Here is an 18,436-nt window from a genome sequence, read left to right as displayed (position 1 = left end):
CTCGGAGATGTCATTTCTTTTTCATTAAAAAAAACCCCAATCAACCAAAAATTTCCAACCCCAAACTCACAAACTGGTATTAACAAAACAAGGTAAAAGGACAAATCTCCCAACAATGACAACCGAAAAATAAAGGTACACGTCAGCATTTGTAATCAAAAACTACTACATACTGTACTTGGGAAGTCTTCTGGGAAAAGATCATTGGCATCTAGTGAGGACATCACTAAAAGTCTTGTGCATATGATATGTATGAGACAATGATGCCATCGGAGGGTGGATGGACGGACCCTTAGGAAACTGTCACTCACAAAACTGTTCCATGACAAGAGAAAATAAGAGATGTAAAAAGGATTGGTTTTCCCCATCCCCACCCCCCAAGCGTTACAGATTCCTTCTCATTTGTTGGAAACAGCCTCTTCTAGTCTCAGTTTATTTGTTTTAAAAAAAAAAAGTCTTCAGCTTTTGAAGAAGTCCATCAGTTTCTGAGATGCACTTGGTTCCACAGCACCAAAGAGCTTCAGCTCTCTCTCCCCTTTGATTTGCTAAGAGGGGCTTTTGGGAAGGACTGCTGGCTGCAGGACATTCCCAGAGCCGGTGTCCCACGTGAGAAAGAGAAGTGCTTCTCATCACCTTTCTTTGCATTCATCTTCTTGAAAAAGTCTCATTGCTCCAGAGGTGTCTGGACCCAGCTGCAGCAGCCTTGTGCAAGAGGAAATAGATGAAGCTGCTCTTTTCTCTTCCTTTGGAGACTCCCATTGGTCTTGGAGCCCTTTTCAAGAATGCAATTGCTTTATTATTATTTAAAAATATTTCATAGGGTTTTTTTTTTTCAAAATAGTTGTCTTTTTTGTTCCCTTTTTCCATTGCTTAAATTCTAGAAGCTCTTGGTGACTTCTCATTATTGATGACAGGGCATTTCTTCCTGTTGCCATGATCCTCAGAGCAGCTGCCTGTCTCTGGTCCATGCAGAACACTCAAGAACTGGAGCTTGGACATACAGGGGCAAAGGGGAGCAGGGCCTCAAGGAAGAGGAGTAGGAGGACACGTAGCTATCAAACCTCCACAGACTGAATTTGGTTCATCTGTGCTCTCATCACCTGGATACTGTTCAGAATTTTCTTCTGGTGTCCTGCTAAAGTGACCCCAACTCGTAGAATGTCCCTTTGGGAGGAAAAGAAACAAACACCACATAAATATCAGAAGCCATTTTCTCACAGCAGAACAATCCCGTATATGAGCACGGTGTGTAGGGAGCTGAAGTCTCCACAGATTTATTCTATAAATGCAACAAATGCATGCAAACCTGGTGAAACCTTCACTCTTTCTCTTTGACTCTTCCTGACTTATCCAACCAATCGTTGCATTTGCCACCTACCTGCAGCACCCCCAGAGTACTGGAAGCCTCAACAGAGAGTATGAAACCAAATACCACAGGCTCTGCCCGCTGCTTGTACGTGAATTTGCCTTAGGTTTTCTACCCCTGCATCATTTTGTCTCTTTCTTTGTGTGTTTGGATTCTTTCTGTCATTTTGTGACACAGTAACCCATTTTTTCCAGCCTTGGAGACACACGAACAGGATGTGCTACGCCCTCACCAGTGTGAATCTCACTCCACCTGTGCAGATGATGGCTGTTATTGCTACTTTTGCTTTGATCTGATGAGGCCATGAAGTGATAAACTTTTGCTAGTTATCTTCTTTGCTAAATCACGGCCATCTAATTTTTGCATTGCCTCTATTTTTTATAGATATTAGGCATCTGGGAAAAATAAAAGTCATGCCAAGAGCATCAGTGTGACTCTGCGTTGGTCCTATCTCTGATCACTCCAGCTGAGTTTGCTACTCTTCTCCCTCCTGGTGGATAAATCTCAGTCATGAATTCTTCTGATCAGGGAACCGATGGCATTCATAAGACATGACCCATACCTCATTCTAAGGATTTTCAGTTGCCTTTTCTCCTTCCTTGAGTGTTAGGAACAGACGTTTAAGAGGAACTATGGCAAAACCATTGGCTGTTTTAGAGTGGAAGTCAATGGGCAAAGAAGGGTAAACAGGAGCTCCAAGGAAAGGTGGAAAAAAATCCTCTAGCACGAATGGCACATGAGCCTGTATGTGTGCTTTAGTGCTTGCTTTAGACCTTGTCTCTTTGGTCAAACAAAAGGAGCATGAAGAAGGAAAGCTCGGCATGGGGCTACGCCACAGCTTTACAAATTCTGGCTGGTGCTAGCTGATGGGAGAACACCACTGGAGCATGCTTCAGCCCATGCCCTCTGAGATCGATGTGAGAGTGAACATCCAAGCCACACCTTTGCTGCCACCCAGACTCCTCCTCAGCAAAGCAACTGGAAACCTGCTAGCACACTACACAGCTCTGGCACCCAGGACGGTGTCCTTTGCAGTGACTGTTTTTCTGACTGCAAGGGCTTTCCATTCCCTCCTCTGCCCCAGCCAGATGTGCTGAGCTAGGGAACTTTCCTCCTTGGATGAGTTTGGCACTTTGACTTTTGCTTTTGTTCTGATTGGAAACAAAGCCCAGAGTCTTCACTCATGTCTGTAAACCAGAATTAGACCGTGGCTCTGCACAGCCCTGTGCTTCCTAAGCTTTCTGCCCTGGGCATAGACCCTTTGCTGGCCCAGGTGTCCCAGCCTGCAGACAAACCAGTGAGAAACCTTTCAAGTAGGTCAGTGTTGAAACCATGTGGATTTGGTGAACTGAAGCAGTCGTCAGTAAACATTTACACTTTGTTGGCTATTCAGATTTGAAGAAAACAGTGTCTCATGGCAATTCAGCTCCACTTACATGATTATTACTGCTGCAAAGACCAATGAACATTAGAAGGTGGTTTCAAGTAATGTTGCAGCATGATTTCCCAAGGAAAAAGGACTTGGAGTGTCCTTCCCTCTATTATTATGTCCAGCCAAGCAGGTGAGAAATGTGGAAGGGAAGTTTGTCAATCTGGTGGGGACATGAGCTGAGGATACCCTTGTGATTGTCATGAAGGCACTCGGAGAGGACTTGGAAGATATTGTGAGGGACATGGTAAGGAACTGGAAGAAGTGGCATTTAAGGGACACTGAGCATGTCCGTGAAAAAACAGACTTCATTAGCTGGACTGCCTGCAGAACTGTTTGCTATGACATATATTGCAAATAGCACAACCTAGGCAGGGTTGGGTTGTGGTGCGGGTGTGATGTCCCAGTTTGGTCAAAGTTCTTCCCTGTCCTTCAGATTTTATGGACCTTCCTTCTGTTGTATGAACACAGCCTATAGTGTGCCAAAATCATCCCCAGGGCCTTGGGGTTGTACCACAGATGTACTGAAACAGTCAGAATTGCCACGTCAATTTCCTGGCAGCAAATAAGAACAAAAAGCCAGAAAAGGTCAGTAGGGCTGTTTGTGTGAACGGATTCTGATTCACTAGTAGATCTAAAGTGTGGAATTAGGCACCAAATCCAAAAACCTTCCTGGTTACCAGGCACAGAGACATTGGAGCACTTACAGGTGGCTTTAATGCTTGGTGCTTTTTTAGGCAGGGTTTCTAAAGCTAACTGCAACCAACCACAAATCTTTCACCAGAGGCATCAAAGCCCCAGCTAGCCCCAAGGGATTTCAAAAACCACCATGAATGGATTTCAGCTGCCTGCTTCCTCTGAAGAACTTGCTAAGATTTTGCCACTGAGGGATGTTTTTAGTGGATGCAGGACAGTTCAGAACAAACTTGAAACCATCTGGACTTTCAGAGGCCTTTCTTAGGCAGAAATTTGTTTGCAGTGTGCTTGTCTCCATCGCCAATAAGCCATACATACAAGAGGACTGTGAAGTCTAAAAGTGCTTGCGAGTGGCTGGAGAATTGCCTGATGCCAGCCTGAAATCTCCATTTGTTCCATGTTGGGGTTTTGGAGACCCTTGTGGGGGTTTTCGTTTTCACAGTGGGGCCATGCAGTGCGATAGTGTGGTAATGAATTCTGCAAATATGGAGCGACAGACAGACACACAGTCTGGAGACAAGACAGAGCCTGCAGAATGGAGTAGTTCTGCAGAAACTGAATAGACTAAAAGTGGACCCACACAGCAACAAATTCTATAAAAGTAAAACCACATCATGTGAAAATAAATACTAATTCAATAATGACCAACTGCTGGTACGCTACTGAGACTTTTCCTCGTGCTTTGGGAGTAGAAGCCTGGGCACTTACTCTACAGTCATCTGAGATACTACATCAAAGGTGGTGAAGCCAGCACTGGCAAAGCTCTCCTTGTACTGGCTCATCTTGATGGCATCCAGCCATTCATCCACAGTGTTGAAGCTGGTATAATCCGGGATTGTGCGGTCAAGTAGGGGGAGGTTCATCCTGAAACACAGAAATGGGGAATGAGCAGAACAAACAGCAGCAAGCATGTGTATTTCTGCACCCTCCATCAGCTGGCGGGGCCTGGACCAGCATCGTTCACAGTGCCTGCCCTGTACCGTATTGAGAAGTACCACCCCAAGACACTCTGTTCAACTGAGGGAAGGATTGTGTAGAGCATCAGAGATGTCTTTCTGGATCTGTTTGTACAGGAGAGGTAGGAGCCTTCAAAGATGATGGGATGAAGCTCTAAAATCCTGGCTGCACACGGGGAGACAGTACATCCTCATAAAGGGGCCAGTGCTTACCACAAGTTGGTGTATCCCCACCCAGTTCAGGGAAACATCATACTGCCTGATGAGGCTTAATTTGCCTCCACTGCGTGTGCGATTGGACTACCACAGCAGCCACACCCACCCATCACATGTACATGAAACCAAGATGCTCCTCTAACTGTGCCGAGTACACTGTCCAACTCAATGAGCTGTCTGTGTTCACCAGATCCAACCTGTCCAAGAAGAAGGACCAGAGCGACCTTGATGTCTTTTAATGCCCTTCCTATAAAGGACTGAAGAACACAGGCCAAGCGGCCTCTAAAAGAGCTAGCCTAGAGAGATGCAAGGATGGTGCCCACCAGGACACTAAGGACAGCAGATCTGCAAATACAAGCCAAAAGACAAGAGGAAGACAGATACATACCCAGAGGAAAGAGGTGCCATGGCTTTCAGGCTGTTAGGATTTCGGATCATTTTATCTAAAGTGTTGACAATTTGCCCAAATTTGGGTCTGTGGTTTCGATCCTTCTGCCAACAGTCAAGCATTAGCTGGTGCAGGGCATTTGGACAATCCATAGGTGGTGGCAGCCGATAGTCCTGCTCGATAGCATTTATCACCTGCGAGAGGAGAAAAAGAGTTCAATACAGAGGCAATAAAACTTATTTAATTCATAAAGTTCCTTGTCTTGGATCCTGAGGGTGACTGGCATGGCCAACCATACTGCAGCGGGGCTGCTCTGCCTATGCTTACTGCTGCCTGTCATCTCAGCCACTGATCCTTGTAGCAATGCACTACTGTGTAACTCCCAGCCCTCTGCACGTCATGTTGTCCTGTGAGGTGATGCCAGCCTTGCTCAGCCGACAGGCAGCCTTGCTCACTACTTGTGATGAGCCATGCCCATCAGTCTCCTAATCTGGGGGAAGAGCGCATCCCCGCCACCCTGACTAGGATGTGTGAGCCTGCAGCTCCAGGCATGAGAACGCTCAGTCAGAGAGAAAGGTTCGTGTTTCCAGACAGGTACACAGCACAGCATAACAGCTCACTGCGAGGAGGAGATCCCCATCCAGGAAGGGTCTGCTCGTGAGTTACAGACAGGGGAAGCTGCTCCTGTGTTTTCCTTCCTTCAGTGGTGCTTTCTACTCCTTTTCTACTCCTGCACTGAGCCGGCAGTACGATCTGGATCTCCCCACAGTCCTGGGTACATGCAAACTGAAGCACACAGTGAGGAGGATGAAGACCTTGGTCAGCAGAGCCAGACACTGGAGAACTTTGCTACAGCATGCAGAGAAGGGTTGCAGCCCTCTCTGTTGCCTAAGCCACGCTGCAGCTCTGTGGGCCAACGCAAGAAGGCTTTGGCTGCTGCCTGTTTGGTCTCTCCTTCCTGCACCACATGACCTGGGAACACGCCTGGCCTGGCAGCGTTCAGTGGAAACAGCACATGCACAAGGGCTAGAGGATCTTCTTCAAGGGGAACCCCATCTCCCTGTCACTCTGCTCCTGTAGCCCTCTGTCCTCTCCTGGGTAATCACGGATCATGGAGCTGCACAGCTTCTTCCAGGGGCATACGTTCCTCTGACAGAGGCATGTGACAGGCAGGCTTCTCCTGCCTCCTTGGCCTTCTGCATCCTACACACAGCACAGACGATGAAAGGTGAGCAGAAGGAGACATGGACACTAGAACCAGGATTGTGCATGGCACCAAAAGCCAGATACTGCAGTAACTGAAATCAGGGGCAGCACTTTGAAATGACCAACTCTCCACAGAGATGATAAAAAAGGGGAGGGAGATTGGCAGAGCCTCCTTCAGGGATCCAGAGGAAGGACCTCGATGTCTCTGGTTATTCTCACCATGTGGTCAAGGCTGCCACGGCTTTGTCCAGCCGTGTCTTGCATACTTCCAAGGACAGAAATCTGTCTGGTAGGCTACCCCAGGGCTCTACCACCCTCTGGGGAAGGACTAGCCATACCCATACAGCAGCATGATGAATACCTTGTTGAGCAGGAAGGCTGCACAGAGAAAACTGAGGATACTGCAGTTGGGATTGGGAGAGCATCAGGGAAGAGTTGGTAGAGAGGTGACACTGGAGGTGCTGTGGCAGTAGAAGGCTGTTGCTCCAAGGGAGGGTAGGTGGCAGATCCATGACAAGCAGTTCAGGGTGTGAGGTGGAGCATCTGGCAAGGTTTAAGATGAACTGTGGCTTCAGGCAGAGAACGGATTGGGAGGGTGCTCCAGACATTGATGTGTGTGGCCAAGGTGCTGGTCAGGCTGACCCGAGACAGATGGGGGCTGGCACCGCTGCTGCCAAAATGTGCCAGTTGGAAGGAGTCCTCCCTGCCCTCTGCCCCCCTGGCTGGACATGATGGTGCTCCACTGGGCCTGCGATGGTCCAACGTGAGGCATTGCTGGTGTGCTTTGTGCAGCTCTTGGCTCCCATTCAGGGATTCTCCCGAGAGGTGTGAGCTGTCCCCTCTCCCCGCTCTCTGGATGGCAGATCTATCTGAGACAGAGGGGAGGGGAAGCACAGGGGGAGCAGGGCTGGGGAGGGTCATCACGCAATCATCAAGTGCTCGTCTCCAGTATGGACTGAACGGTTTCCCGACAAGCCGTGCGCCTTGCTGCCAGCAGATGCATCCAGTGAAGGGGCACAGGCTGCACTCCCTGCTTCCTCTCCCCCCGCCAGCCCCTTCAGGCGCTCACACCCTGGGGTCAGGAGGCTAATCTGCAGCGAATATCTGCCATGTGCTCATTCGCAGGACGACCAGCTGCAATTAAGTGGTGACAGCTTCTGGGGCACAATGTCCTGCAGCAGAAGAAGGAAAGGAGATGCTGGGGACGGGCACTACGCAGCAGGCTGTGCCGAGGAGACGGGCACAGGCTCTGCCATCCCTGCTGGCTGAATTGGTGCTGCCACAGCATGGGGGTTGTGGCAGGAGAAACCATTGAGAGAAGAGGTCCAGGGGAGGAGGACAAGGGAGGGCTACACGTACAGAGGGATGCCGAGGCAGGGAGAAGGGCAGCGACACCTCTCTGCAGGAAATGCTTGAAACTGCAGGTGATAATGAAGCCTTAACGGGAAGGGAATGGTCCTTTTTGAGAAGGGCATACTGGTAACTGCCTTCCCTTTGCCTCAAATAATAGATGCAAAGACTTTTCTGCTGTGCCAAGGGCTGGGGCAAGGCCATGAACAGCCAAAGGTGCTAAGATATCATGTATCTGACCCGGGCATTGGGGACTCACTTGAATAAATTCCCCACCAGGCACTAGGGAGGAAATTGTCCCACTCCAGAGAAACCTGACGTGGCATGGATGGAGTTATATTGACTTGAAAAAGGTCTGATTTGCCATCGGGGCGGGAGGAGTTGCAGGAGTCAGGTGGGAGCTTGGCTCTCACTGTCTCCCTGTAAGGCAAGTTTTTTTCAGGAGCCCACAGGATGATGGAGATGGAGGTGGCAGTCTGAAGGCTTCAAATGGACTGCCCAGAGGCAGCTCTGAAACAAGCTGGAAGCCAGGCAGATGCTGTAACATGCAGGTTTGCAAGACCCAGGCTTGCAGCAGAGCGGGAGGACAAGCCGCCTGTCCACCAAGGGTCTACCCAGGACCTTGGTGTTAGACCCTGAGGGTTCACAAGGCGAAGATCGCATGAAGAAGGGCAGCTCTCCAGAGAGACAACGTTACAAGAGACCTGGGAGCCCCACACCAAAGGGGTCTTCTGGATGGGGTCACTCTGCATGGCACTCATTGCCACTGGACGAATGGGCTTTGACCACCCAGGTATCAGATCAAGAGAAACAGGGAGAATGGCATTGCTACGGTGAAGGTGTGGACTGCAGCCACAGGTCATCCTTGCGTGGAGGCAAGGACTCATGGAAACTGCCTGGGTCCCAGGCAGCAAGGATTGCACGTAACAGTTCCACCTGAATTAGAGAAGAGTCATAAAGTATTTAAAATTAAGCGTGTTCTGAAATACCTTGTGGTTTCAGCTTCTAGCTACGTACAAGTTGCTTGGCTTCTTGCACATCATAGTCCAAGCTTGCCATGGGAGATTTAATGACCATCTAGTGGAAGATGTCCTTGTCCATGGCAGGGGGCTTGGACTAGATGTTCTTTAAAGGTCCCTTCCAACCCAAACCATTCTATGACTCTAACAGACTTTCACCAAAAGCCTGTGGTCTCCTGCAGATGAAGATCTGCCTGCTGCTCCAGGAGCTCTCTGGTCATTGGCAGCATTTTGTTTTCCACCTGCCTGCTCCCTTTCCTCCTGGGCATCTGTCTACCACCGCTGAGGGTGCTGACATTAACCCTGTCCTACTGCAGTGCGTGTTGTACGGTCCCTAATCTCTGCCACAGCAGCACAATGGGACCAGAACAAAAGCCAAAGTTATCCCCATTACTTCTTCCAAAGGCGTTGACCTTGGACACATCTCCCACGACAGAGAAAGCTCCAGACCTGCCAGAGGCTGGGTCTAGCTGCAGCCATGCTTTGGCCTTGCAATGCTCCCAATTTCAGTGTTTCTGCTCCTTGTTTCTTAACAACTCACATCTTGATTGGTCATATCCCAGTAAGGCCGCTCGCCATACGACATCACCTCCCACATGACTATTCCGTAGCTCCACACATCACTGGCCGATGTGAATTTTCGGTACTGAATTGCCTCAGGTGCTGTCCACCGTATTGGGATCTTCCCGCCCTGCAGGAAAAAAACAGAGAGGATGGTAACAGAAAGAGCAAGAGTAACTAAAAAGACGAGTGTCCAAAATATTTGCCTGCAATATGCTGGTAAAATCCTAGAAGGAAGGGACCACAGGACTATCCCTAACACTAGATCAGGATGGCTGTGGCTTGTCTAGCCAAGTCCAGGAAGCCTTCAAGGATGATGATTCCCCCTGTTTGTCTGGTGACCTGTCCCAGGGCTGCACCACCCTCTTGGAGAAGATTTCCCCGTTACTCACCTTGAACCTCCCAAGCCACAGTTTTGTCTGTTGCTCCCCTTATTACATCACCTGGTACCACTGCAAAGAGTTTGGCTCTTTCTTCTTCGTAACTGCCCTTTAAGTACTGCAGGTCACTTGTAGGTGTCCCCTTAGCCTCCTCCTCATCATATTAAACAAGCCCAGCTCCTTCCACCTGCCTAGTGCTATAGCAATCTTCGGCATGACCAAATGCCCATTGTGCTAGTAGGGTCTTTTGTAGAAAAATGAATGGTTATGAATGTAGAAAAATCCAAACTGATCCCCTTTGAATCTCCCTCCATCCTTTTGCTGTCACCTAGCTATTTCCAGAGCAGAATAAAAGGAATTAGAACACCATCCCTTTCAGCTTCCTACGTCTGTAGACTCTTTGAAGTCAGTGATATATCATCCGCTTGAGCTGAAGTCCTCGTGTGTCAGTCTGTTTGTTCATATATACACGATCCACCAGTTTTTGACCCTTCCTGCTTCTGGAGACAGAGGTGGAGTGAGCATCTTCTTTAGAATGGCATGCTTGGTCACTGGTGGGAAATGGGATGGACTGGGTGGGCACTGGGGTCTTCTGTGATCCTGCTGGGCAAGAGCAGCTCTGGATAAATCAGAAGGACTCCAACTCCCATGGAGGAGTTATGCACAGAAGTGCACAAGAGTGGCGTACACAGCATGGGGCCACAGGGATTGCAATGCTCTGCTTAAGCCCTTGCAGCCTCCTGATTTTCCACCAGGGTCTTTGGACTTGAGCCATTCACAACTCAAGGGACCTTCTGAAGGGAAAATCTTCCCCTATGCTGGAAAATAAGCAAAATTGTCTGAGTTTTGTGGCTGTGAGAAGATTAAGGAACATTATATTTTGTCACTGAATAACTGCCATGTCTTATGAAGGGCCTCCTAGGACTTAATAGGACTCAGACCCTATACATGCTACATAATGAAAGAACCATAATGTTCCTTAATCTTCTCACAGCCACAAACCTCAGACCTCACAAACAAAATATTTGGTTTTCCACAAGAGGGAGAGACCAAGCATTCCCTACCAAACATGATGTCCTCTCCATCAGGCATGCTCTTAACAGAGCTCTTGACAAGCAGTGGATTTAAAAATTGGCTAAAAAAGAAGTCCTAAAGTAAAAATTAGAGACTGGGTATATTTGGAGGATCCTCATGGGAACTTACTTCAGAGAGACCTCCCACCTCTCTGGTGATCTGACCCACAACTTCACCACCCTCTTGGAGAAGGAGATTTTCCTAAGGTCCAGCATGAACATCCCAAGCCACAGCTTGTGGCTGTTGCCCATCCATGGACACAAGGTCTCTGGGATAATTATAATAAAAAACACTCATGCATCATGGGATGCTTGAGGATGGTGTATTTTGAAGAGGAAGATACTATTACTTCTGGTACTCACAGTGGGTGCACAAATTCCATCATTATAGATAATATATGTCCTGCTACAGTGCCCACAGTTCAAGAAGAATAAATCAGAGATGACAGAGAGAAAAGCTACAGGCACAATAACAGGAATAGAAAACAGTAGTAAACACCAGAAGCTCCCATGTATTTAGCTTAACAAAGGGAAAGGTAATTGGATGTAAAGATCATGTTGTGAAAAATAAATGTTGCTAGCGTTTCTAAAAGCCATAGGATGACCGTGTAAGATGGAATGGTTGATGTTTGAAGCTACGCAAGTTCAGATGCACACATTTTTAGGTGTTTGTTAGGTATTCAACTACTGTTACAATTCACTAAGACCTATGCCAGACATCTCATCACCGGCAGCTTCAAAAGATCTGAGAGATGATTTCCTACAGATCATGCCCCAGCTCTGTCAACACTTATTTCCAAGAAGTCCTGTCATAGGCATTGTAGGTAGGCATTGATCCTGTAGATCATCATTGTAGAGCGATGCTGTGTGCCTTCACAAACAATGGTACTTATGAGAACTCCTGGCTGCAATCTTACTGACCAACAACAAAGTCTCCAAATTATCCTTTGGTCCCTCTGTGCACATTCTGCAGCCTGAGATAGGCCATGAGTCCTCGGTGGCACTTATGTCACTGGCACCGTGGCGTTCTGGGGAAGCTGTTATGTGATCATGAAGCCATTTCTGGGAATGTTTCTCTGTCTAATTCAGAAAGACTCTCTGGAAGATCAGTATCCAGTACTGCAGGGCTTCACACAGCACACATCCACACTTCAGTCTGTCATTCCTGGGGCTGAGTCAGTGACATGACACGAAAAAGGCTCACGGCGTCCCGGCCAGCAGGACAGCACGATAGAACAGCAATGGTAAAAAAAAACCCAGACTTGCTGCTCTGGCAACAAATCCATCAGGGCAGCATCTCCAAAGACCCCCAGCTGGTCCATGCTGGATGGATGTAATGCATCATCCCAACTAAGGGCTTTATCAGGGACATGTGTATGTTTGCAGACGTGTTTGAAGAGGCTCAGTTACCCACAGGAATGACTACAGGGCCCATCAACAGCCACTGGACAATGGGACAGGACCTTGCAAGAGAAAACCTTCCTTCTTTCATTTCATTGGACTTTCCCATCTGGCACCTAATTTCCATTGTTGGCACCCTGAAAAAGCGCTCCCCACGTCAAGGGGGGATCTCCCCCTTTCCCTCTCTCTCCCTGACTCCTTCCTTCACCACCCATCCCTCCCCCTCTGGAAGAGCAGCGTTACCAGTGCACTGGTGTAGGTGGGATCAGAGGTGTCGTCCTCCAGAAAACGGGAGAGGCCGAAGTCGGACACTTTGCAGACCAGGTTGCTGTTCACCAGGATGTTGCGGGCAGCCAGGTCCCGGTGCACGTAGTTCATATCAGCCAGGTACTTCATGCCTGCCGCAATGCCCCGCAGCATGCCCACCAGCTGGATCACTGTGAACTGCCCGTCGTTTTGCTTAGGGGAAGAGAGGGAAAGAGTCCACATGAGAGGAGCGAATTCACAGCCCGCCATGGTCTGGCAAACAGCCAGTAGCCTCTGCCTACACTGCACGTCAAGACACAGCTATGCCACGAGTACGTAAGTTCCTCTCAAAACAAGAGGGTGGAGAGCGGAGAGCTCACGGGGGCTGGAAGTCGCCCTCATGCACCCTATGGGCATCACTACCAATGGCTGCTGTCATCTAAAGGTGGCAGATCTGCCACACCTTGCACAGGAGGGTTGAGAAGGGGCAATCTATTCCTATTAAGCAGGTTATCAGCCTTCAACACAGTGAATTATCCATTTCAAACTCAGACCTATAAATATTTAGACAGAGCAGCTGGAGGTGAAGTCCTGCGGTGTTAAAGCTATGTCAGACTGTTCCTCTGTCTCCACAGAGGCAGTTTGTAAATGTGGGCATGCGTACAAGGAGGCACAGCCTTTTGCTGTGTATGAGTGGACAAACACATGTAACAGATGACAGCCTTGGTACCACCTCCACCTCCGTTCCGGAGACACAGACCTCTGGGCTATGCAGCAGCTGCCCCAGTGGCAGGGAATGCTGTGCACTGAAGGGCACTGTTATACTGTCAGAGGGGAGGGAACCTTCCCCTCCAGTCCTCCTCTGGCCCAACACAATCTCTGGGGCTGCATGCTCCTGGGATCTCATACCCGCAAGAAGGAGTCCAGTGAGCCATTCTCCATGAACTCAGTAATGATCATGACTGGTGAACTCTTGGTCACCACGCCCTCCAGGTGGATGACGTTGGGGTGGTCAAACTGTCCCATGATGCTGGCTTCACTCAAGAAGTCCCGTCTCTGCTTCTCTGTGTAACCAGACTTCAGGGTCTTGATGGCCACAAAGATCTCTCTTTTGCCAGGAAGCTTTAGATGCCCACTGCACACCTCACCAAACTCCCCTGTGAAGAGAGGGAAACAGGCAGGGCTTGTCAGCCTCCCAGACCTTTCTCTGCCTTTCTCCCCGAGGGACCCCACTCCCAGGGGGCTCCAGCCGTGCCTGCCCTGCACACCCCTGTGCCGACCACCCACCATCTGCTCTGTGCTTCCTCCCTCTCCCCACACTAGAGACCTCCCTTCAGGTGGACTCATCACTGGTGAGAAGCACTGGACACTATATGCACATGCGAACTCCTTGTCTCCAGCACTGGATGCCCTTGCTCCTCCAGCACTGGACCACCTTGCTTCTGCTAGTCCAGGCTGGGGCTAAGTGTAAGACCTTACTGACACTAGTCTTCCGTAAGGCTAAATCCTCACCAAAGCCTGAGACCACAAAGGTGACTGTGCTGCTGAGGGCCAGCCAGCCATTCACAATTCACCTACCTGCCCCAATCACCTGCTCGATCTTGACACAAGAGATATCGATTTCTTTTGCAAATTCCCTGACAGCCTCATTGGGATCTTCGTAGGTGAATGGATCAATATAAATCTTCATCCCTGGAGTCACTGCATAAAGGTGAGGGTGAAAGTCAGACAGACAGATGCAAATGGAACGACTGATGGCTGGCATCAAGGAAAAGAGAAACCTATTTGTGTGAGGGTCTTTTTTACTTCAGCAAGTTGCATAATCAAGGGCATGAAGCAGACACAGCAAAGCAGTTTGAGACAAAACATGCAGAGCCATGTTTGCACAGGACTATTAAAGCTGGATTCTAGTGACTATTGGCCCATAAGTCACCCCTGGGGCAGTGGAGGGCTGCATAGTTAGCTAGGACTGCAAACTGTGACCACCGAAAACCACACATCCTCTGCAGCAGGATTCAGCTTTAGCAGATCCAGAGGAAAAGCAAGAGAAGCATTTGCTCTCAGGAGATGGTGCATAGGCACACCAACATCACACCACGCTCATCATGCTGCAACACTGCAAGAGGACCATTTGTAGAGACCGCAGCTCTGCCCCATGGCCTCCTCTGCATGCTACTTCCACCTCAGCACACCGTCCCATCGGAAGCACGGGAAAGTGGAGGAGGAGACCTGGGCTCAGCACTCAAGACAGGAGATGATGAAGGTCTGCCTTGGGATGTAAACTGAGGCACAGGCTGCTCTTGGTTCTCTACACGGAGATCTATAGGGGAGGCAGCTCTAGGTGCTTGCTATTACTGACACAACCACCAAGCCAGATTGACTCCTCCACAGGGGTGTCTGTGACCCTTCCAGGGGCAGTGCAAGCAGGACAGACAGTCTAGTCTGCCCCCTGTTCTCCTGACAGGTAGCCCTGCCTGAGCCTGGGTTCCCTCTTCGTAGCCTCAACACAGCCAAGACAAGCTGTAGGGGACACTGGGGAAATTGCAAAAGCCAAGCTCTTCCTGCTAGGCAGACAAGAAGACACAGCGATATGCTTGTGTGAAAGGCAATGGCCATGGGACCTGGTAAGGTTGGACTGCTGATGCCATGTTGCACGCTACCTGCGCTGTGGAACAGCTCTGACCTGCAGGCCTGCAGTTCTCCCTTTCCTATACTCATTTTGCTGGCCTCTGGCTTGCTCCAAAATTGGGGGTATTTGGACAGCAGAGCTCACGGCTCACTAAATAAGCCAACACAGAACCAGAAGCACGACTCCCAGCTCCGCATGTAGGGTGCTGGTAGGATTCAGAGGAGTTGCTGCAATGCTTACAGGCTCCCTGCACCTTGGCAATTTGCTAACCATAAGCTGCAGCCTCTCCACAGCAATCACTGAGCAGGGACTGTGCCTCGGACTGGTGTCCTGAGTGGCAATGTGGCTAAAAGGCACCCCAGGCCCGTTATCAGTTCATCTGCATCCGGTGGCATCGAGCCCGTTCCAACAGTCGTGAAGGCACAGCTATTAATGCCATCCCAGCCTGAAGCTGTCACGTTACGCACCAGACCCAGGGAGAAAGTGTGAATGTATGTTTGCACATGCGGCAGGGACTGACAAACAACTGAGAGCTGCATTTACATAATCTTTCTCGAAGAGTGTCATTTTTCCTGGGAAGTTAAAGCAATGCAGCCAGCAGGCTGCTGCCCTGGCACAGAGCTGCCGTCCGGTGCCCTGCCTTTTGGGAAACGTTTCCCAGGTAAATGCAGAAGCAACAGTCCTGTGCTGAAACACTACTGATGTTTTCCATTTTCTGTACAAGGCCGAGGTCTGTACAGGAACAAGGTATAAAAAGGACAGAAATCCTGAAGCTGCAAGTATAACACGAGGTAAATAACAACTGAGATTTGAACAAAGCAGGATTATAGCGACAGGTCTCTAGCCAGGGAGGAGAAAGGTGTTTCGGAGGGCATGCACCCAGGAGTTAAGGAGGGGAAGGCGGATGCACTGGGGTGAGGCCGGGCGCGCAGCGAGGTCCCCAGCAGGAGCGCGGGATGTGAGGGAGTGCCTTGCAGCACACAGGGATGTTGGAAGAGAGAGGCTGCAAGAGAGGGCATGTTACGTATTGTATTATATACCTATATGTGTAGATAGACCTGATCTACTGGGCTTCTGGGAGCACTGGGATGGGCTCTGGCAAAGGCAGCACGAGGTATGTGGGTTCGTGCAGAAGGACAGCACTCTGCAGGACGTGGGTAGGTTGACAAGGGGTCTCACTGCTGCCCACAAGCTGGGCAAAGCTCAGGAGCTGGAGCAGCAAGACAAGGTGTGGTGGCAGGGGCTGCACCACAGAAGAGGGTGCAGGGGCACGCGGAGGGGTGTGTGCTGGATGTCACAGGGGTTTGTAGGGCACGCACAGGTGCTCACTGCACGGCTGCTTGCACACAGGTCTGGAGAGCACGGAGTGTACGAGGCAGGGCAGGGACCTAGGCCATAAGGGACTGGTGGGGAATCTGGACGGCACGGAGGTCCTCCTGCCTACACATGCACACGCCTGCCCGGCTAGGTGGCCTGAGCCCTCCCCGCACGCCGCAAGGAATGAGTGAACAGGAACACAAACCGAAGAGAGAGCGGACCCCCAGGCCTGGCGGGGGGCCGCGGTACGTACTGTGGCCACTGGTATAGTGCTGCAGCTTGTCGGTGTACTCAGAGTCAGCACGCTCAAAGCCCCGTCTTCTGGAAAGAAAGGGAGTCCTGAGCACCAGCAAGGGTCCATCGGGGCTGAGAAACACACCGTGGGGGCATCTCTTTCCCCCTTCACCCCCCTGTCTCCATCCTCCCCTACCCCTGCCGTCGCCACCCCCTTGCACAGTCCCAGCCCCGGGTCGTGCGCTCAGACTGACCTACCTGTTGCACACAATAATGATGACGACTACAGCAATGAGGAACACCAGTCCTGCCGCGGAGGAGCCGATGATAAGCGGCAGCTTCTCCTGGACACTGGTCTGGTACTCGGCTGGCACGCAAGGAAGAGGGAACGGGTTAATGTGGCCCAGGATGGGTCTACACAAACAAATTCATGGAGGTCAGAGCAGGCCCTGAGCACTGCCCACACTTGCATGGCTATTGCTAATGGGCTTCCCGGCCTGGTTTTGGTCCGGGACAGCTAGCGCTGTCCCAGGCATGGCTCAGGTTGGCTATGCCAGGGGATGTGCCCCAGTAGGAAGGCTGGACGGAGGTATCTCTTTTGGGTGGGAAAGTTTAGTCCCACGGATGCATGCATGCTGTGCCTTGCTCCTTGGCCTCAGGGACAGAAAACTGGCTTGGCCTGTTTTATTTAGTAGCGCAAATTTAGAAAATAGAGCCCCAGGTCTGCATTTGTCATCAACAGCTGTGCACATGAAAATCATGAATTTTGTTTCCTCTAAATCCAACTGAGTGAACGCATCCCCATGCCAGAAAAGCTGGGCAGAAATTGGCCTAGATTATGTGACTCCCTGCATGGGCCACCAAGTGCCATGCCTCTCTCCCGGTGTTGCCAGGTTGAATTGGCATCTGACTTGCCAATGAACCCTTGAAGGGACTAACAGCAAGACCAGCACTGCTGCCAGATCTCCACCTTGTTCAAGTCTTTCTAGACCCTGTGACACCTTTATGCAGAGGCAGCTGAAGACTCACCTTCAGTCATGGTCTGGAAATACATCTTGCCACTATACCGGCCATACCCGGCCACAGTACGCGCCCGCACCTGGAAGACGTAGATGGTGCCAGCTTTGAGGTTTTGCACTGCCACAGTGTTGGTGGGGCTCTTCACTGTTGTCGAATTTAACTCGCTCAGATCCTGCCAAGAAAATACAAATCTGTCATTAGGAAAATGAGTCCAGAATCAGGCACTGCATTTCCAAAAGGAGGAAGCACAGGAGACCAGGGTAGCACGGGTGGAGAGATCACCGTGGGGGGACCATGGGCCTGAACAAACAGGTCATTCCTCCAAGTCTGACTCCTAGCAGGGAGACACAGAAGCAGGAATGGGAGTACGGATATCCCTGGGCTACCCACCACCTCTCAGGAAAGGCTCTGATGAAGGTGTTAGCTAGAAACCTCAGGCCACTTCTCCAAGCCTTGAGCTCAATGGGGATGGGAACTGCTTCTCTCTTATGTGCCCACTTTCTCTCAGCACTGTCCTGCTTCCTCACCCCCTCCTCCTGTGCCTGATCCAGCCTCAGCACCCTCTCCATTTGCTCTTTCCCATCTCCCTTTGCCTGTGCTGGAGGTGAAGGCCGCCTGAACACAGGGGTTTGGACCTCAGGAGACGTACTGCTACCATCCCCCTGCCCAGGGCCTGCTTCACCAGGGACCATGGCTAGGTTTTCAAAGGTGGGGAACCGAAGAGCATATTCAAAGGTGCCAATGAGACCACTTCCAAATTTCTGTCACACCCCTTGTGTGCGGTTTTTCTAGCTGAGGACCTGAGCAGTCATATCATAATGGTATAGATGGTATTGCACTTATGTAGGTGAGGGAGCCGTCACTGCCCTTAGTAATTATGCCCTTAGCTGAGCATCCAGAAGCACTAGTGGATGGGCCCTGTGCTAGCCACTGTACAAGAGAACAGACA

General features: G+C 50.3%; 1 protein-coding gene across 3 annotated transcripts in view; it reads right to left on the bottom strand.

Moving 5' to 3' along the window:
• Window positions 1-1,030: 1,030 nt before the first annotated feature.
• EPHB2 (EPH receptor B2) overlaps window positions 1,031-18,436 on the bottom strand; it is a gene marked incomplete at its 5' end in the record, with an annotated part of 131,468 nt that continues 114,062 nt past the window's right edge. The window contains 10 exons of one of the 3 annotated variants that reach the window (XM_082328833.1): window positions 1,031-1,164; window positions 4,200-4,355; window positions 5,052-5,245; window positions 9,168-9,317; window positions 12,285-12,500; window positions 13,197-13,444; window positions 13,866-13,988; window positions 16,439-16,554; window positions 16,726-16,834; window positions 17,497-17,659. In XM_082328833.1, the coding sequence (XP_082184959.1) occupies window positions 1,056-1,164; window positions 4,200-4,355; window positions 5,052-5,245; window positions 9,168-9,317; window positions 12,285-12,500; window positions 13,197-13,444; window positions 13,866-13,988; window positions 16,439-16,554; window positions 16,726-16,834; window positions 17,497-17,659 (1,584 nt within the window). In that variant the 3' untranslated portion in view covers window positions 1,031-1,055. Of the gene's footprint in view, window positions 1,165-4,199; window positions 4,356-5,051; window positions 5,246-9,167; window positions 9,318-12,284; window positions 12,501-13,196; window positions 13,445-13,865; window positions 13,989-16,438; window positions 16,600-16,725; window positions 16,835-17,496; window positions 17,660-18,436 lie in introns of all 3 variants that reach the window. The other 2 variants (XM_082328834.1, XM_082328835.1) reach the window with 2 other exon arrangements.

Source organism: Platalea leucorodia (assembly GCF_965183815.1).
Source record: "Platalea leucorodia genome assembly, chromosome: 17".
Lineage (NCBI taxonomy): Eukaryota > Metazoa > Chordata > Aves > Pelecaniformes > Threskiornithidae > Platalea > Platalea leucorodia.
Note: the sequence above shows the minus strand (reverse complement) of the source record. Positions and strands in the feature narration are given on the sequence as shown.